Below are 20,497 nucleotides of genomic sequence, written 5' to 3' on the forward strand. Positions count from 1 at the left end.
CTAGTTTTGAGAAGTATGCTGGTGCAATTTTGATTGGAATTGCATTGAATGTGTAGAGTGCTTTAGGTAGTAATGACATCTTAACTATATTTATTCTTCCTATCCATGAGCATGGAATGTTTTTCCATTTCTTTGTGTCTTCTTCAATTTCCTTCATAAGTTTTCTATAGTTTTCATCATACAGATCTCTTGTATCCTTGGTTAGGTTTATTCCGAGGTATTTTATGGTTTTTTGTGCAATTGTGAAGGGGATCAGTTTCTTGATTTCTCTTTCTGTTGCTTCATTATTGGTGTATAAAAATGCAACCGATTTCTGTACGTTGATTTTGTACCCTGCAACTTGGCTGAATTCTTGGATCAGTTCTAGTAGGCTTCTGGTGGAGTCTGTCGAGTTTTCTAATTACCATACTGTTTTGATTACCACAGCTTTGTAATATAGTTTGAAATCAGGAAGCATGACACCTCCAGTTTGTTCTTTATCAAGACTGCTTTGACTACTCAGGTTCTTTTTCCATACAAATCTTAGAATCATTTGTTCTATTTCTGTGAAAAATGCAGGGACTGAATTGAACCTATAGATTCCTTTGGGTAGTATGGGCATTTTAACAATATCAATTATTCCAATCCATGAGAACAAAATATCCTATATCTATTTGTATCTTCTTCACTTTCTTTTTTTAAAAATTATTTTATGTTTATTTATTTTTGAGAGAGACAAAAAGCAAACAGGGGAGAGGCAGAAAGAGAGAGACACAGGATCCAAAGCGGGCTCCAGGCTCTGAGCTGTCATCATGGAGCCAGGAATGGGGCTCAAACTCAGGAACTATGAGATCATGACCTGGGCTGAAGTCGGACGCTGAAATGACTGAGCCACCCAGGTGCCCCTCTTCACTTTCTTACATCAGTGTCTTAGAGTTTTCAGTACATATGTCTTTCACCTTCTTGGTTAAATTTATTCTTAAGTATTTTGTTCTTTTTAAAAAAATACCTTTTGATACTGTAACAGATATCTGATATTTTTATTAAAGTATAGTTAACATATAGTGTTATTTTAGTTTCAGGTGTAGAATATAATGAATCTATAAATCACTCATTACACATCACCAAAAATGTACTCCTAATCCTTTTTATTTTACAATCACCTCTCCCACCTACCTGCCCTATGGCGACCACCAATTTGCTTTTTAGAGTCCCTTCCTTCCTTCCTTCCTTCCTTCCTTCCTTCCTTCCTTTCTTTTTTCTGTGTCTTGGTTCTTAAATTCCACATGCATGAAATCGTATGGTTTTGTCTGATTGTACCTGACTTATCTCACTAAGCTCTCATTCTTTTTTGTGGCTGAGTAATATTATATTAATATACTAATATAAATATTATATTATCAATATACTAGTATTAATATTATAATATTAATAATATAAATATTATATTAACTATTATATTAACTAATATTAATATATTAATATATATTTGTATTATATTAATATTATATAATATATATATATATATCACCATCTGTATCCATTCACCTATGGTTGGTATTTTTTTGATGCTTTTATAATTGAGATTATTTTCTTAATTTGTCTTTCAGCTCTATCATTTTTAGTGTATATTCATTTTGTGTCTTGAAACTTTACTAAATTTTTTCATTACTTCTAACAACTTTTGGTGGAATTGTTCAGTGTACTTCTTCCTTCGTGGTGTAGATGGCTTTTATATCTTTTCTTGCCTTACTGCTTTGGCTAGAAATTCCAGTACTATTTTGCATAGAATTGGTGTGACAAGATACCTTGTCTTGTTCCTGATCTTAGAGGAAGATTTCTGCTTTTCACTGTTGAGTATGTTAGCTATAGCCCTGTCTTATATGGCTTTTATTATGTTGAGTTTCCTTCCTCTATACACTATTTGCTGAGCATTTTATTTATGGAAACATATTTATTTTTGTCAAATGCTTTTTTTTTTTTTTTGCTGAGTTGACCGTATGATTTTTATCCTTTATCCTGTTTATGTGGTGTATTCTGTAAATTAATTTGCTAATGTGAAATTATGCTTGTATCTTAGGGATAAATACCACCTGACCTGATATAGGATCCTTTGGAAATGCTGTTGAATTTTGTTTGCTAGCATTTTGTTGAAACATTTGCATCTATCCTCATTAAGGATATTGGCTTGGGGAGAGGAAGAATGCAGTGGAGTAGGCAGACACTAGGCTGCCTTGAACCCTTGAACACAACTCTTGTCCCTTGAACACAACTAACATGTCATCCTAAATACCACAGAAATCAACCTGAAGACAGACAGAACAAGCTCCAGAGCTAAAGGGACAGAAGAGGCCACATTGTAGAAGGTGGAGTCATACATAGTTTATGGGATCCTGGGGGATGTGGAAAAGGGAGAGACACAGAGAGAGAGGCACATAGAATAATGCACTAGGAGAACATTTTTCTCAAAGCCATTGACTTGGAAAACAAGAGAGGCTAAATACCCTGAGTTCCTGCAAACAGCTAGGCTCAACATCAGGAGTTTTAAAGGTCAGTAAGTTTGGTCGTCCTGCTTTTAGATAAAAGGCAGGCAAAGAACTCAGGGCAGACAGCTTGGAAAACAAGTATCTGAAAGATGCCTGTGGCACTCAGGGAGGGTATTATTTGCTCTTCTTGAAGCATGTCCCTAAGAGGACATTAGGACAGAGTCTTCCCCTGGAACATTCCAGCTGCCTTATGCCATTTCCTTCTCCCACACCTCAGCTTAAACACAGCGCCAACTGCTGGAAGCAGCTCAAAGCCAATATTGGCAGCCTAACTTGTTTACACCAAGAACCACTCCCTTGCCCTCTGGTAGGACTGGTCTTCTCAGTCCTCTAGCCTCTGTCCCAGTGCAGGAGCCCCCTCTCCATGAAGTCCAGCACATACCCCTGCCCACAACATGTGCCAGACCAAAGAATTTTAAGTAAAAGGGAGATATCAAAAGTGACAAATACAGGAAATGAGCAGAGAAAATCTCCAGAAACAATGACAAAATAAGTTATAAAATGACACTAAATACATATGCATATCAATAATTACTTTGAGTATAAATGGACTAAATGGTCTAATCAAAAGACATAGGGTATCAGGATGGATTTTTTAAAAAGTGCATATACTGCCTACAAGAGACTCATTTTAGACTTAAAGACATTTACTGATTGAAAGTGAAAGGATAGATGGAGAAATAGAAATCAAAATCATGATGAGATACCACCTCACACCAGTCAGAATGGCTAAAGTCAACAACAGAAGAAACAAGAATTGGCAAAGATGTTAGAAAGGGGAACCCTCTTACACTGTTGATGGGAATGCAAAATGGTGCAGCCACTCTGGAGAACAGTATGGAGATTTCTCAAAAAGTTAAAAATAGAACTAGTGCAATCCTAGGATTGCACTGCTAGGTGTTTCACAAAAAATACAAAAATAATGATTCAAAGGTATACATGCATACCAGTATTTATAGTGGCACTTTCTATAATATCCTATTGTAGATAACGCTGCTATAAACACTGGGAGAACAAACTGATAGTTACCAAAGGGCAGATGCATTGGGTGGATGAGGACTGAGAAGTGAACTCCTTCTTTTTTTTTTTAGGTTTATTTATTTTTGAGAGACAGAGAAAGACAGAGCATGAATGGGAGAGGGTTAGAGAGAGAGGGAGACACAGAATCTGAAGCAAGCTCCAGGCTCTGAGCTGTCAGCACAGAGCCCGATGTGAGTCTTGAACTCATGGACCACGAGATCATAACCTGAGCTAAAGTCGGATGCTTAACTGACTGAGCCACCCAGGTGCCCCAGGAGTGTACTTCTTATGATAACTGAATGTTGGATGTAAGTGTTGAATCACTACATTGTAAATAAAATACCTGAAACTACTTTACATTGTATGTTATCTAATTGGAATTTAAATAAAAACTTATGAAAAGTAAAAAATTGCACAAGAGACATGTGGACCTAGCACCAGTCTGCATACCTGTGAAAAAAAAGAGGCTAGCCATTAACAATGCATGGATAAATCAGCTGAGATCAACATTGAAAGGAGTGACCCATTGTTACAAAAAGAAGAATTAATCTTTTAGTATAATGGTGACATTAAATGCTAATAATCAGGAGATTACCCCTTAAATAAAGCTTTGAGAAAATTAAACAATATATGTTTAGGCATACATATGTAAGTGATAACAACAAATAAAACAAAGGAATCATAAACACATATTTCATGAAATTGTTACTCAGTGGCTGTAGACAGAACTGGAGTGAATAGGAACAGAGAGGGAGGTGTAAGTTGTTACAGATGTTGTATTACTTTGGATGATTATTCAGTGTGTAGGTGATCATTGTATTACACATGAAAGTAAAAGATTTAAAATAGAGAAATGTCTCAATTTTCAGATTGTTGCTGTGTATATTTTTTAGTGTGTAATTAGTCATGAATCACTCCACCTTGACATATTTTGGGGACATTAGAAAAATATCCCCTGTCTGATATAGAGAGATAATCACTGTTATGAAGGGAAATAGACTGAGAAATCACTCAGGGAGGAAACAGGGCACAAGAGAATGAAATTGCAGGTAGGAACAGCTGCCAGGCTAAGATGCAAGCTCACACATGAACTTGACAACTAGCTGTGGATGCAGATGAACACACACAGACAGTCAATTACAGCCCTCAGTAGTAAGGTAAGAAATACCTCTGAGACTCAGGTACCCTGGCAGTGATGGGGATCTTTGTAATGGGTGACAGAAAGCTCCCACTTGGGGACTTCCCAGGGCTGGGTTGCTCCCCAGAAGTGTGTGAGAATCACTCTGGGGCTGGTGCTCTGTTTGGCTGGCTCTGGTCTGCAGTATCAGCAGGACCCTGTGGGCTGTGGCCTGACGTCCCCTTATACACACCTCAGGGTCCAGAGTCAGTGTTGCTACTCCTAAGTCAATGTTAAAACATCAGGAGGTGTGACTTATGAGGATATTGTCACATTCCTTCTGTCTAGAAAAGGGAAAAAATTTTAGGAATGAATGGCTTAGGAAATACCCTCTCTCATGGTCCCACTCAGGTAGGCAGAAGTCCAGTCTGTGTAATATACAATGCCCAGACTCTAGTAGACTGGAAATCTCTCCTTCCTTGGCTCAGTAAGATACCTGCAGTGGAGACAGGAAAAAAACCTCTCCTGTTTCTTCCTTCCACTGCCTCCATTACACAGAGGAGTGTGGTGTCAGAGAACTACAAGGGTAGAAAAGGATTCATGCAGTTAGGACATTTGCAATCGATAGACTGGTGTGGTCAATGTCCCTCAGATAGAAGGGTCCATGGATGACCCATGTTGATGGGATCTCAGGGCAGGCATAGTGCAGACCCTCCAGGCCTCCTACCTCCTCCATGGTGTTGGACATAGGAGGGCAGCCACATATCATTTTCCTCCGATCATCCTACCCAGGAAGAGTATGTGCAACCCTCATTGTTAGCCACATTTTTTTTTGCAACAGCTTTCTCTCTCATCATTGTATCAACTGTCTTTTTCTAACACAGGGGAAGAATCAAGAATGACAATGCCAAATTCGCAATCTCTTAGTCACAGGAGGATTTCATTACTTGTTATGAATATTTGCAATCTTGGTGGAAACTTTGTAAAACAGACCCTCCCTATCAACCTATGGCAGTCACACAGCCCCCTCCCTAAAGCCTCTCTCTGGCACACAAACATCCTGGGGAGCTTTCTCTGAGGTTTTCACATGAGAATGAGGACATGACAATCACTGAGAGGTTAAACAGCTGTCCAGAGTCACCCAGTCAACAGTGAACAGTGCTGGAATTCAGGCCCTCGCTTGACTGGGGCAGGTGCAAGTGATGTCACAGCTGGTGCATGTAACATCTGCACTCCAATCTCCATGATTGGAAGCAAGCAAGCCACTGAGCTGGATATATTGGGTAATCCCGAAGAGCAACTTCGCAGGCAGTGTCTGGAACTATCTGAGGGGCCAGATTCTCAGGGGCTGAATGTGAACTTCTTCCCCTGGGCACTGACATCAGAGGAAAAAATCTTAGGTAGGAGGCAGCAATGCTTGTCTTAGAACACCCACCCCCTTCTCTGGGTCTCTGTAATGAAGGTGCTCAAATAACCCTGCATAAGCCTCAGGAAGGTGCTGCAGTGTCCCAACCCTCCAGAATGGAGACAGTGAAGCTTTTTTTGCCCCCTGTTATGAGAATTGGAATGATTTCCAAGAATAGAAGTTGAAAATACCTCCCCTGAGTTCCCTCCAGCTGTGGCTGGGGCCCTGCTACCAATTTTACCCAGAAATCACACAGCACTAGAGCAGAAAACCTTGAAATTTTACACTTCCCAACTCCTTTTCTGTCCTTTTCTCTAGGTTCTTTCTAGGATACCCCAACCCAACACAACTCCCTTCTTTCCTTCTGGAGTAAGCTGGGCTTGGAATGAGTTTTGGATAGTTTCAGTGGAAACTGCTTCTGCCTGAGAGTCGGGCCCTTTTCCAGGGAAGTGTAACATGCCAGGAGGACCACTAACAGCTGCCTGATCACAGTCACCTTCTGCGTCCTGGAGCAGGTAAGTGAGAGGGCTCCTACAACCAAGCTTGGCTAATAAATAGCCCTGTTAATGTGAAGACATGAAAGGTGGAGCCTGACACCAGGATAGGAAAGCTTTGGACTGGCTTATCCATTTCAGTGAGCACTTACAGCAGGGCCCTTCTCTGACATTCTTCAGAGACAAAATGTAGCCCCCAAATGCTTGATCTGCTCCAAACCCATGAAGCTGCCCAATGTGGAGACATGTGCTGTCACCTTCATGGTCATGGCTTTCAGGATCTTCTGATGAGGATCAAGTCTGGAAAAAGAGAGCAAGTATCGCTATTCATATTCTCTTAGAGTCTAAGCAGGATGTAAAATAATGGCGATTTCTGGGGTAGCCTGGAATTGTGAGAGTCAATCTAGAACACTGGCTGGACCTTCTCTGGAATAGGGACTTTGGTTGGGGTTCCATGGACAACGAGTCTAACAGATCTTAGACAATGTATAACTATCTACATTGGAGAAACTGTCCCTATTGCCATGCGCCAAATCCATTCTTTACAGATGATGTAAGTGAGGTGGTCTTTTCAAAACTATTTCCTCAGACTGGTTCTTTTTGAACTTCATGCCTGTTGATGATGCAGATATTTATTATACTTTCCCAGAAAAAAATTAGTATGTTGATTTTTCCTCACCCTTTTCCTTTTAAGATAAAATGGGGGAAATGAGGGGCTAGTCCACATTGGATACAAACTCACAAAAGTCCTTCATGCCTCAGATTTTTAGTTGGATCCAAGGCTGATCTCTGCTTCATGGCCCAAGTTAACTGGGCATGGCATCAACCATATAGGATTCTGCATAGGAAATGCACTAATTAGTGTTTTTCTTTCTGCTTCTTAGATCATGAAATCTATTTGGTGCATTACAACAAGGGTTCAAAAAATTACCTACAGCAATATTATAAAGTAGATTAAAATGAGGGTAGGCCAACTGTTGGTAAACTTTTTCTTCATGTGTATGCATGTGTATGCTTGTGTATGTGTTTGAGTTTTTACTTAGTTCCTATGTGAAATGTATTTCTTACTGCTGCTCTCATTTAGAAGAGTTTGAAAGATCTGCTCACAGGGTCTAGTTCTCTTTTCAAATACAACTCCCTTCTCTAGCTGAATTGCCTCTTCAGGCTCCCTCAATAAAGGCTTATGTTTCTTTGCTCAGGGGTCCTCAATATGAGTATGATCTGTAAGAAGCGAGCATGTGGGGGTCACTTGCATCCCAGGCTGATCACTGATGGCCTTTCCTCTATATCTGAGAGTGCTCTGAGCCTCAATGTCCTGCAGGTTTACACACACAAACACTTGCACACTGATCACTCCTGGAAGACCCTGCAACCTCTCAGAGAGTTACCCTGTCCTGCTCTGGCCTGGGAGTGACATGAACACAATACTGCTTTAAGTTCCCTGAGAAGGTCCAATGTACAGGGGTTGTCTAGCACCAGGTGCAGGGCAGGGGCAAGATGGGCAGGTAGTAGGTGACAGGAAGCTGTGGCTGGTGCCATGGAGCCTCAGTCTCCCCTGACTCCAGCAGGTCAACACAGTTGCTTAGGTGAGCAGACATGTGCAAAATCTATAGTTGGGTCAGACATGGTCACATAAATGGTCTGGAAAAGTGTAGGTTTGTGTTCACCTCCCACACCCACCCTGGAGCAGGAGTTCATACACCTCCCCAGCCCCTACTTTCTTTCCAAAGGGGTGTGGAGGAGCTGGCTTCAGCATTTCAGATGACACATTTAGGAAAGAACATTATCTGTCAACCACTAAGTGAAGCACAATGGCATATTGTACTTTATTCATTTAAAAGAAATTGTACAATACTGCTGGACACACAGGGCACCAGGCAAAGAGTCTAGGGAATTATTTATTGTAAGTACCAAGACCCACATGTGTATTTTTTAGAAATTTTAAATGTTTATTTTTGAGAGAGAGAGACAGAGTGCAACCAGGAAAGTGGCAGAGACAGAGGAAGACAATCCAAAGCAGATTCCAGGCTCTGAGCTGTCAGCACAGAGCCTAATGCAGGGTTTAAACTAACAAACTGTGCGATCATGACCTGAGCTGAAGTCGAATCAGATGCTTATCTGACTGAGCCACTCAGGCACCTCACCCCCACAAGTGTATTTTTATGATACCAGCCATCTAACAAGGGATAAAACAATACATTCTGGGACGTTAAACTTTTGAAGACTTGGTCTTTTTTACAATTGATCTAACAGAGAAGTCAGAGAGGACAAGGTGAGATGGATACATATGGAGGTTGTGATGGGATTTAGACAAACCAGGAAAAAGATGCAAGGGCTTTAGCCTAGTTCCTGTATTCTAGCTGGATTGGGCCCTACAGGACTGCTGATAAGGACATCTGAGCTTCCCCATCCCATAATAGGGGCAAACTTGTAGGCAATCAAAATGCATAGTGTGCTTAGGAGCAAAGGAAACGGCATTGTACAACAAAGTCAGTGAGCCTGGAACTCACCCAGATTGTCTCTCTCAAGCCAGAATGGTGGTTGAGACCTCCAGGAACCTCTGTTTCCCATAAACAAGAACCAAGACTATTTTAGAGAATAGTCAAGAGAGTTCTTAAAGAAGGCTTTGAGTACAAGGACAAGGGAAGTCTACTCTTAGGTATTCTCATTGTAGAATGTTCTTTCAGTCAGATCCAGACCAGGGCTCCATCTTTCTAGTTTCTAGCCAGCTTTGCCTATGCGTGCTCTGCCCCACCACCAAGTTATTCACTCTGTCTTAGTGCATCTCTACTCCCTGCAAACAAAGACACCATCCTTACTGACCTATTGTACCTCAAGTTTGGCACAGGGGCCTGTGGTGAAGGACACTAAATATTCTGTGGGCCCAGGCTGCAGGAAATTCTTGTTCCTAAGCAGATGGGATGGTGATCACATCATAATCCATCAGCTTTCCTCCCTCTGAAGTTCCAGTATCTCCTGATCATTTCGTTAGGTATCTCTATCTCCTAATGGAGGTCAGTTTCCCTGCAACATTTTCTGAGAAGTGGGGGCAATATGGGTTTTTTCCTCATATTTTCAAATCAGTAGGTCTTCATTAACTTGTAGTGAGGATAGGAGGTGAGAGAGGACTGTGATTTCCTATATCTCCCCAAATTAGGAAAGATGCATGCAGGGAAAAATAAATGGCATTTGATAGCAATAAGAGAACACACATCCCCAGGGAAAGCATCTCAGCATCCAGCATCTTTCAGGTCCTGGAGCTGGAGATTTAGCATTAACTAGGATTGTCTTCCATTTCTGTCTGGCAGGAACAGAGAATCACACTGTGGTTTAAATATTGAATCCTCAATCATTGCTGTGCAATTTGAGGTTTGTTTCTCATCTGTGAGACACCATTTCTTCACCTGTAACCAGGAATACTAATACTTCTTGTCTAATAGGGTTTGGAGAAGATTACTCAAGAGAAGGCATGCAAAAGACCCAGCCCAGACAGACTCACAGATCAGAATCTTCATACACTGTGGTAAGAGTTGGAGGGAGTAAGAAGAACCAGAGGAATCTCTTCCTCAGAGATCCTAATAAGACCAGAGAGGATTCACCAAGAGGTTGCTGTGGGGCCTGCCCAGAGCTTCGCCTGGATCTTAGCATGAAATCCTCACTGGCGTCCTCTGAGGTGGGTAGCATGACTTCCCTGCTGTACAAGACAGAATACTGGGGCTTGGTTTTCAACATGAAAAACATTCAGATTACCCTGGGCCCAGTTTGTCCCAAACTCAGGTCTCTTGGCAATTTCTCATTGGGAGGTTGTCTCCAGACCTTATGGAGGATGAAAGCACAGATAATTCTGAGGGGCAGTGTTGCAAGTTGGACTTGCCTGTGGAGAGTAAGAAGCTGCACCACATGACTTGCAGTCACATGAAGTGTGTCAGGGCTGCAGTCCTTCTGAGGCAGAAACCTAAGTACTTAGGTCCTAAGTCTAGCAGACTTCAGAGACTCCGTAGACGGGTCTGGAAGGGAAGCCCTCATGGAATAGACGGCCCCTAGGGCTCACAGGGAAACTCCTCAGCCAAAGAGGCAGTCTTCATTTAAAAATGTTTTAAAATTTGCATCTATACATGCAGAGATAGTATATATCTTAAGGGGAAATTACCACAGTAACCAGTCATAACTTGTGGATTGGGAAAGCCCACTAGCCAGCACTGTGTGTGTAGCACCTGGGAGGACAGTCCATTAGGTAATCCCAACCATTCTTTTTCCCAGTATTGCTTTATAAAATGCTTGCAATCTTACCACAGGCCTCAGCTTACAAGAGAAAGCTCACAGCAAAACATAAATATTTATAATAATCATCACAACAGTGACAAAGATAAACAATCATGTAAAACTTAAGTGCTGACTTTAAAAACTAGGAGGATATTATTTGGAAGGTTCTTTAACTTGATTTTGAATTGGATGAGGGACAAGGATTCCTTAGGTATGCAGTTATTGGTGAAAGACATGGAAAATGGGGAAAGACAATGCACTTTTCAGTGTTGTTAAAAATAATTAAATTGTTCTTAACTCTGAAGACATATGGATTCAGGATATGTGGGTCCTCAGGATTGAAGGATATGGAGAGTTTGCATGAGCTTGCTTCTTCCCTGCAGATATCCCTCGTGGGCTATCCTGTTGTCCCGGTCTGGGAGAAGGTGTACCTGTACCTATTTGCCTCCTGACTAGGCAAACCTTACGCTGCTCTGTGGCTCAAGTGCACTCACATGTGTAATCTCAAGTCAGCAGTGCTGACTACTGACATCAAGGTGCAAAGCTTTCCTCAACAGTCTCCTTGGAGTCCCTAAAATGTGCACATCTCCTGCATGAGCACCTCTGCTGCTTTTATTTTCAATAGCTTTATTGGGATATAAATTATACCTTCTACATTTTCACCTCTTTAAAGTTTTCTGTAGCTTTTAATATATTCACAGGGTTGTACAGCCATCATTATCAAATTTAGAACATTTTATTATCCAAAAGATAGCCTGTACCTCTTGACTGCCACCTCTTTTCCCTCATACTGTTTGCTCTACACATCTAGGAAACCCCCAACATGTTTTCTGTGCCTATGGATTTGCCTGTTCTGGACGTTTCATATGAATAGAATCATAAAATACATGGTACAATGGACTGTCTCCTTTCACTGATCATAAAGTTTTGAGGTTCATCCATGTTGTAGCAGATATCAGCACTATATTTCTTTTTCTTGCCCAATACTGTTCTCTTGAATGGATAGATCACTTTTGTTTATCCATTGATCAGTTGGTGGACAACTGTGTTAATTCCACCTGAGGAGTATTATAAATAATACTGCTATGAACATTTGCATGCAAGTTTTTTTTATTTTTTTAAATTATTTTTAATGTTTATTTATTTTTGAGAGAGAGAGAGAGAGAGAGAGAGAGAGAGAGAGAGAATGAGCAGGAGAGGGACAGGGAGAGAGGGAGACACAGGACTTGAAGCAGGATGCAGGCTCTTATTTGTCAGCCCAGAGCCTGATGTGGGGCTGGAACTCATGAACCACAAGATCATGACCTGAGCCAAAGTGGGAAACTTAACCAACTGAGCCACCCAGGTGCCCCTGCATGCAGGTTTTAAATAAATGTATGTTGTCACTGCACTTGGGTATATACCTGGCAGTGGAATTGTTGGGTCATTTGGTAACTCTGTTTTAATTTTATTATTATTTTTATTGAAAAATAATTGACATACATCACTTTATGAGTTTAAGGAATATAACATGATGAGCTGACTTACAAAAATTGTGAATTGATTATCACAATAGGTTCACTAAACATATATCATCTCATTTAAATACAATAAAAAAGCAAAGAAATAAAGGGGTTGCCTGGGTGACTCAGTTGGTTAGGCATCCTACACTTGACTTCAACTCAGGTCATGATCTCATGGTTCATGAGATAGAGTCCTGCATGGGGGTCTGCACTGATCACATGGAGAATGCTTGGAATTCTTTCTCTCCCTCTCTCTCTACACCTCCACCCCCACTGCTCTCTCTCTCTCTCTCTCTCCCTCTCTCAAGATAAATAAACATTTAGAAAAGAGAAAGAATATTTTATGATGGGAACTCTTATGACTGATTCATTAACAACTTTCCTATAAACCATACAGCAGTGTTATCTAGTCATCAGGTTGTACAATACATCCTTTTTATCTTATAACTGAAATCTTGTAACTTTTGACCACTTCCTCCAACTGCCGCTTTTTTCAACCTCTGCCTCTCCACAAGTCTGTTCTCTTTTCTATGAATTTATTTTACTTTTAGATTTCACACATGAGTTAGAACATACAACATTTGACTCTGTCTGGTTTATTTTACTAGAACGAGGCTTTCAAGGTCCATCCATGTTGTCACAAACAGCAGGATTTCTTCATTTCTTCATTCTTCATTGACAAATAGTTTTAAATTTTTGACAAACTTTCAAACATTTTTGTAGAATCTTGTTATTTTTAATCTAAATGCCTTTGCAGTGAGATGGATGTGGATCTGACACCCTCAGTTTGGGGTACCAAAACTGATGATTCTTCTCCTGCCCTCTGCACCCAGCCCTCCTAACTCCCCTGCTCTTCCTATTTCTGCAGGTCACTCCACTTCTCAGTGACATGACCCAGCCCACCTCATCCCTTTACACCCCATTACCTACATCCATCACCTCTGCAGTGCAATACAATATGGGCAGGAGCTTCTTACCTCAGGAGACTGCTGTAAACATAGAAAAGGCTGTGATAGAAGGGAAATTGCTGGAGGTGGTCTCTGTGGTCAGGAGCACCCTGGAGACAGCGTCCAGTGCCCCAGTGAACATTGCTGTGACTGGAGACTCCGGCAATGGTATGTCCTCCTTCATCAATGCACTACGGGGAATTGGGCATGAGGATGAAGCATCAGCCCCCACTGGGGTAGTGAGGACCACCCAGATTCCCACTTCCTACTCTTCCTCCCTCTTTCCCAACATGGTGCTGTGGGACCTGCCTGGCACAGGAGTTGACACCCAAAGCCTGGAGAACTATATAGAGGAGATGCAGTTTAGCCAGTATGACTTCTTCATCATTATTGCATCTGAACAGTTCAGCATGAATCTAGTGAAACTTGCTAAAGCCATTCAGGGCCTAGGAAAGAGGTTCTACATTGTTTGGACCAAGTTGGACAGGGACCTCAGCACAACTGCCCTCTCAGAGGAACGACTCCTGCAGAATATCCGAGAGAATATCCGTGAAACTCTCCAGAAGGAGAAGGTGTATAAACCCATCATATTCCTGGTCTCCAGCTTTGAGCCCTCATTGCATGACTTCCCAGAGCTTAGGAAAGTCTTGGACAAGGACGTCTCTGACATCAGGTACTGTGGTCCTCTAGAGAATCTGTCCCACGCTTATAAAAAGGTCATTAATGAAAAAGTGACCATTTTGCAAGGGAAAATAGCCTCCAAGTCTTTCCAGGACTCCCTTGGCATCTGGAATGCAGATGATCTGGAAGAGTGTCTGAATGCCTACCACTTGCTCTTTGGTGTGGATTATGTATCTCTCCAGCAGGTGGCTCAGTGCATGGGGAAACCCATGGAGGAATACAGAGCCATTATGAAATCTAGGGATCTGCAGACTGTCCTCAGAGGGGACTGGGCATTATCTTGCATGAACTGTAATACAACCTCTTACTTATATTCAATTCTGAGATACATCCCACTGTTAGGTAACGCTATTATCAACTGCCTGAGAAAGTGGAAACACAGACGCCTCCTTGAAATAGTTGTTGAGGATACCAGGGCCATACTGAAGAAAATCCTGACAGACTCCATCATCTGAAGAGGTGACTTCTCATCAGGCTCCTTCTAGTGGAAAGTCAGGACATCTGGGGTCTTCTCCTCATACTGTACCCTTTCTGAATTTTCAGTTGAGGTCAATACTTCCACTTTCGTTGGTATTAAATTCCTTGAGGTAAATAAATTGACTCACTCATTTTGAACCCATGTCAAGAAACACCAGTATATGTTCAACTTCTTGTATTTCGTACATTAGTTTGTATTTGAGGGTGGAAGAAAATATTTGCTCAGTGTGACACACAATCTTGTTCTGTCATATTCTTGTCAGTTAATGTTAACATCATTTCTCTGATGCCTCTTTGTGTCCCCTGTTCTTTCATTTATCACTTCACACTCTGCAGAATCACACACCTTTCACCTGCCCCTAGATCACTGTAGGCACTTTATGATGGTCTCCAATATTATCTCCTATTTTTATGGCTATTTAAACCCTTTCCCTGGAGTAACTAATAAAATATGCAGCAAGAATGAAATGTCCAAAAATTCCAAAATTTTGTTATGAAAAGCCTGCAGTTTTTGTCTTATAAGGACTCTCTGTTCACTGACTCTCTCTCATTCTTCCTTGTGTAGTCTTTCATTATCTCTCTGTCTCTCTTTCTGTGTCTCTGTCTCTCTCTGTCTAGTAACTATAGGAAGTTTGAACTAACCTGCTGGAGAGGAACTGAAGGATTAGAGGTTATGTGGAGGAGAACTGAGGCAGGCTGCATTAACTGCAAACCAGATAAGCACATCATCTTGGGAGCGAATCCTCCAGCCCCAGGCAAGGTTTCAGAAGATGCAGCCCAGCTGATAGTTTAACTACTACCTCAGGAGAGACTCTTATCCAGAAACATATAATTAAAATCACTCCTGGATTTCTGAGCCTGAGAAACTATAAGACAATAAACATTTGTTTTAAGCCACAAAGTCTCAGGGTAATTTGTTACACAGCAACAGGTAACTGATAATACCATTAAGAAGTTCCTTACAGAACTGGCAGTTGTCAGTGGCTTCTCTTTGTGACAGTCAATCCTGCATGGGCACAGCATGAAGGAGCTGAGTCCTCCCCAAACACAGTTCTTCTCTCCTTGGCCTCTGGAAATGTCTTTCCCTGCTTTCTAATTAAGGACCAGCCTCTGCCAACTCTCACAGGTCATTTCATCCAGCCTCAAGACACATGGAGTTATCCTGTTTAGGGCTCTATCTTTAAAGGGGGAAAAGCAGGAAAATAATGAAGGAGGAAAACAGAGTGATGTTCACTAGTGAGAAGGAGATTAAATGACAGTAGAATGTGAACACTCCCCTGAGGAAGAGGGGGCTATGGTTCTCTGAGAGCCTGTTCAGAGATCCCAACCAGACTTTGATGTCTGTACCATGGCCCCTGGATTCCAGAGGGAATCATGAGCTCTGCAGTTCACACCTGCCTTCCAAAACTAGCAGGGTGTGTGGAAGTTGGAGACTAACTCTAATGTATCTTTGTAGAGCTCAGGAATTCACATTTCTAATTCCTTGCATAAGTGGGAATATAATACATGTTGAACCAATTTAGTTAATTTTAAAAAATCAGAATAACAAAAGTATTCAGTGGTGAACTACCACAAAACAAGAGACTATAAAATTCAATGTAAAATCCTCTCACACCTGTCTAAGCCCTATTACACATGGGTAACCACTTTTAACTATTTGTAGCTCTGCCTTTATCTATCTTAATATGATTCAGTTACTAATTAAGGACCAAGAATTTAGCTTATTTTGAGTGTCCACACTCAAAATTTCTGCCAGTCATATTTGGTTTTAGATCTTCTTTGATTTTCCTTTGACTTTTAAGTAATATAATACACATTGTATTTTCTGAACAATCCTGGCAATATATCCTGCCTTCTCACTCTTACAGGTGTTAACCTGCAATCCTATTTTCTTTACAGAATTTCTTCTCTCTACTTCTCAACAAGTCTGCCACACCTGAAACCTATATTTCCAACACTGATGGCTTGTATATCCTGTTTTATAATTCAAAATACATCTTTGATTATTCTAAAGATTTGATTAAACCTGGCAAGCACTAAACAGTTTAAAACTTTATAATGTAGTTATGGTTTCAGTTTATGCTTCTGATCTTGGTGATTATGATCATGATAATGATGTTCACCCAGACTCAAGTAAAGTGACTGGACTTACACAGAAGGACAAATAAACCTATGTCACCAAATCTGTGTAGCTTAAGGGAGAAGATAATTAAAGGAAATCTGGAGAAAAGTAATAACATGATGAAGAAGAGGCAGAGTGTAATTTTATCATAATAATATGCTATGCCATTCCCTTATGCCTCAGATAATTCTGCTTAATAACCATGATATTAATCTGTAAGATCCCTTCTTTCTAAAGATGTTCTAATGTAACACCTCTAGTTCCTATTCTCTCTTAGACTAGTTGCTCTTCCAGCCTGGAGCACAGGCTTCATTTATATCCTCCCAATATCTTGGTGGTGCTGGTGCTTCTTGGATTCCCTGTACATTTACATTGAGTCCATTCTCAAACAAATTGGGGGGAAAAAAAACTCTCTGGGTGGTAAACTTTCTGAGTCTTTGCATTTTCTATTAATGCCTTTATTTTTTTTATCACTTTTAATAAATAGTTTAACTGATCATAGGATTCTGGATATAATACAATTTTCCCTTAGAACTCTGAAGATATATCTCCTTCAAGCATCCCATGCTTCCAGTAAAAAGCCCAAAGCCAATTCAGTTCTTATTTTGCATGGTAACCTGTTTGTCTCCATGGAAAATTGTAGGTATTCTCCTTCCCTGAGGTTCAGAAGTGTCACCAGGAACTAATCACCTGGAGAACTTCCACTAACCATTCAGTTTCAGAAGGTTCTTATGTGAAGGCTGGCATGAAAATACCTACAGGAAACTGAAATTCTTATGCAAGTGAGAGAAACTAAATCTGGAAAAGCTGTATACTGCATGATTCAAAATATGTCACATTCCAGAAAGGCAAAACTGTAAAGATGAGGAAAAGATCATTGGTTCCCAAGGGTTGGGATGGGAGGTTGGGATGAATATGTGGAGAACAGATGCCTTTTAGGACAGTGAAACCACTCTGTCTGATACTATAATGGTGAATCAATGTTGGATTAAATTACACATTTGTCAAAACCATAGAATATACAACATCAAGAGGAAACTTAATGCAAACTACAAACTTTGAGGGATAAGGATGGGTCAGTTTGGGTTCATGAATTTTATGATGGTGTGAGTTGTGGATAGGAGGCTGTACTTGTGTGAAGGCAGGGGGCAAATGGGGACTCCTTGTACCTTCTGCTCAATTTTGCTGTGATGTTAAAATTGGTCTGAAATATAGTCTATTGAAAAAGAAAATGGTTGCTGATATTGTTCTTCAGCTTTGGTGTCATAGACTCTGGGTCTGGAGTTCTCTCTTGTCCAGGAAGAGAGGGGACCAGGATTAAAATGTGAGAAAAGCTAATATCTGGGAGGAGACAAGAGCTCTGAGTAAGGGTCCTTGCTCTGTTTTTATTAAGATCAGAAGTCTTACAAGCATGATGGATGTGCACAAAGAGACAATTAAACCATGAACATTAACTCATGGGTGTGAGGGAAAGGGAGATTTGAAGATATGCAGTGTTAGGGATTTGGGTCAATGAAAAACAATGTACTGGTGCCGGACAGAGGGTTGTTTATGGCAGGCAAGAGGCAACTCATCTGTTTATCTTAATTAGCCTGGGGGATAAGACAAATAGAGCATGCTACTTCAGGGCCAACAAGGCACCTTTCTTTTGCTGATAAGCTCTGTTCCAGTCAACTTCACCCTGCTGGTTTACCTGTTTACCTGTTTACTTATACTGATCCTTCCTTCCTGTGAAAGAAGCTTTCTGCTATTGTACTAAATTGGAGGGTGCTTCGATCCTGAATATCTAATCTTGATTACCTAACCTTGGATGTTTTCATCTGAGGCTTCCTATTCATATATGCCTTGTTGACCCATGGGTGCAAGCTCAGAGAATTCCTAAGCTTATTCCCCACACTTTGACATTTTCCTTTTTACTTTTTCTGAGTGTAATATGTCTTCAGCAGCTAGCTACAGTAAGATATATATTATATTACATGCATACATACACATAATATAAAGCAAGATATAAATATAAATACTTGTGAACTCCCAAATTAGGAACTAGGATGTTTTGTATATCGTTCAATATTCTCACATGCTTCTTCCCCATAACTTGTCTCTCCACATCTCTTCTCAGAAGTACAGCTCTTTCAATTTTGTGTTTAACATTTTTCTGCTTTCTTTGTTTTTTACCATAGATTTGTGTTTCCTCGGAAAATATATCATTTAGTTTTGGTTGTTTGCTTTGGAAAAATAGAATTATTTTGTGTGCTGTCTTTTGCAAGCTGTTTTTCATTTACAATTGCTTATATCACATGTGTTTTCCACTTTGTGAAGATAGAACATATTACCTATCCATTCCATCAAAATGGATATTTGGGTTTGGGGTTCTTTATACTTTTATTTTTTTTTTAATCTTCAACACAATTCTGCTATAAGCATTTTATGCATGCTTCTAGTACACCTGTGTCAACTTTCTTCAGAGCCAGGAGTAGAATTGCTGGGATTTTACACGTTGCACCAAAAGAAGAGAATGCATTGTTTATGAAACAGCCTCAAAACTCCCATAATTCAGATTTTTTTGTATTTCTATTACTTTTGGACAGTTGAGAAAGATCTGCCTACTCTTACATCTCAAATGTAGAGTATACTTGTAACTTGGTGCCTCTGCCTTGAGGAAGTTACTGGTGTCAAAACATATTTACATCTGAAGTAGCTTTCTCAGTCATGTCCTTTAAGCTTTCCAGGAGATACTGGCTCAACTTCTGGGTGTGTCTGAATGGACCTCAGCAGAGGTACTGGAGTTCTCAGACACATCCACATCATTGTCTAGTCCAATTCTAACATTACACAAGGACTACTCCTACTAATTTTTTTTTTAAATAATTAAGGTTTGTTCTGGGCTGAATGATATACCCCCCAAGTTCCTATCTTGAAGCCCTAACCCCCATCATGACAGCATTTGTGGGAGGTTTTTAAAGGAGACAATGAAGGTTAAATTAGGCCTGATCCAATAAGACTGGTATCTTTAGAAGAAGGGGAAGAGACACAAGGGATGCACACACACAAAGAAAGTCCATGTGAGGACACAGCAAGAAGGTGACCATTTGCAAGCCAGGGAAGGAGGCTTCAGGAGAAGGAAAACTTACTGGCACCTTGATCTTAGACTTCCAGCCTCCAGAAGAGTGAGAAAATAAGTTTCTGTTATTTAAGCTAATTTAAACTACCCCCCCACCCCAGTCCATGGTATTTTGTTATGGCAATCTTAGCAAACCAACCTCCTGAAACTAAGAGCAGTTTCCAGAATATAGTCTGATTCCCAGTAGGTTTTTATTTCAATTCAGTACCTCAGGTTGTCTCTGTTTGATCTGAAGTGTACTTTTAGTCAAGTTTGAGAACTTTGGACCCCAAAGAACTAACTCTAGATTCCTTTGCCACTGAAGCCTTGAAAACACTCCTTGTCTTCCTGCTACCACCATGGCCAGCCTGGGAATGCCTTATCTGGGTGCATGGGCCCAAGTGGTGCTTGGCTGGACTTCAATTTCCCACCCACAGATTCTCTACTATCATTCCTACACTATCATCACATAACACAGGTTGGACTCCAGTGTGTAACAGAGCCAGAGTGGCTCCTTGGTACCCTGGGTGTACTCTGAGTATTGAGGCCACAGGTCAGGGCTTATGTCCCAGGGCTTCCTCCTTGCTGCATGGGACTGCAGACTTTCTGAACAGTGACTCTTCTCACTGGATTTGAGCAGAGAGATATTTTGTGTTCATAGACTATAAAAGACAATTTCTGCCTTTTGCAATCTCTCAACTTGAGAGGATCAAAATGTTGACTACCCAAAAGATATCACACCACCTCATATTGAGAGTCATTTTCAAAAGTAAACATAAAATAAAAGTCCCATGAATTCAGTGATAAGAAAAAGAGTGTTCTATCTGAGAATGAATTCAAATGA

At 40.6% G+C, this 20,497-nt stretch overlaps 1 protein-coding gene across 3 annotated transcripts in view; it reads left to right on the plus strand.

Annotated features, from left to right (window-relative positions):
• The window catches only part of LOC120226116 (immunity-related GTPase family M protein 1-like), a 33,480-nt gene extending 15,740 nt beyond the window's left edge, over window positions 1-17,740 (plus strand). For 2 of the 3 annotated variants that reach the window (XM_039224318.1, XM_039224317.1), the window contains 3 exons: window positions 6,386-6,582; window positions 10,002-10,234; window positions 13,195-17,740. In XM_039224318.1, the coding sequence (XP_039080249.1) occupies window positions 10,031-10,234; window positions 13,195-14,409 (1,419 nt within the window). In that variant the 5' untranslated portion in view covers window positions 6,386-6,582; window positions 10,002-10,030 and the 3' untranslated portion in view covers window positions 14,410-17,740. The remainder of the gene's footprint in view (window positions 1-6,385; window positions 6,583-10,001; window positions 10,235-13,194) is intronic. The other variant, XM_039224319.1, reaches the window with a different exon arrangement.
• Window positions 17,741-20,497: the final 2,757 nt, after the last annotated feature.

This window comes from Hyaena hyaena, unplaced genomic scaffold (genome assembly GCF_003009895.1).
Source record: "Hyaena hyaena isolate Hyena2069 unplaced genomic scaffold, ASM300989v1 scaffold_1593, whole genome shotgun sequence".
NCBI classification, from domain to species: domain Eukaryota; kingdom Metazoa; phylum Chordata; class Mammalia; order Carnivora; family Hyaenidae; genus Hyaena; species Hyaena hyaena.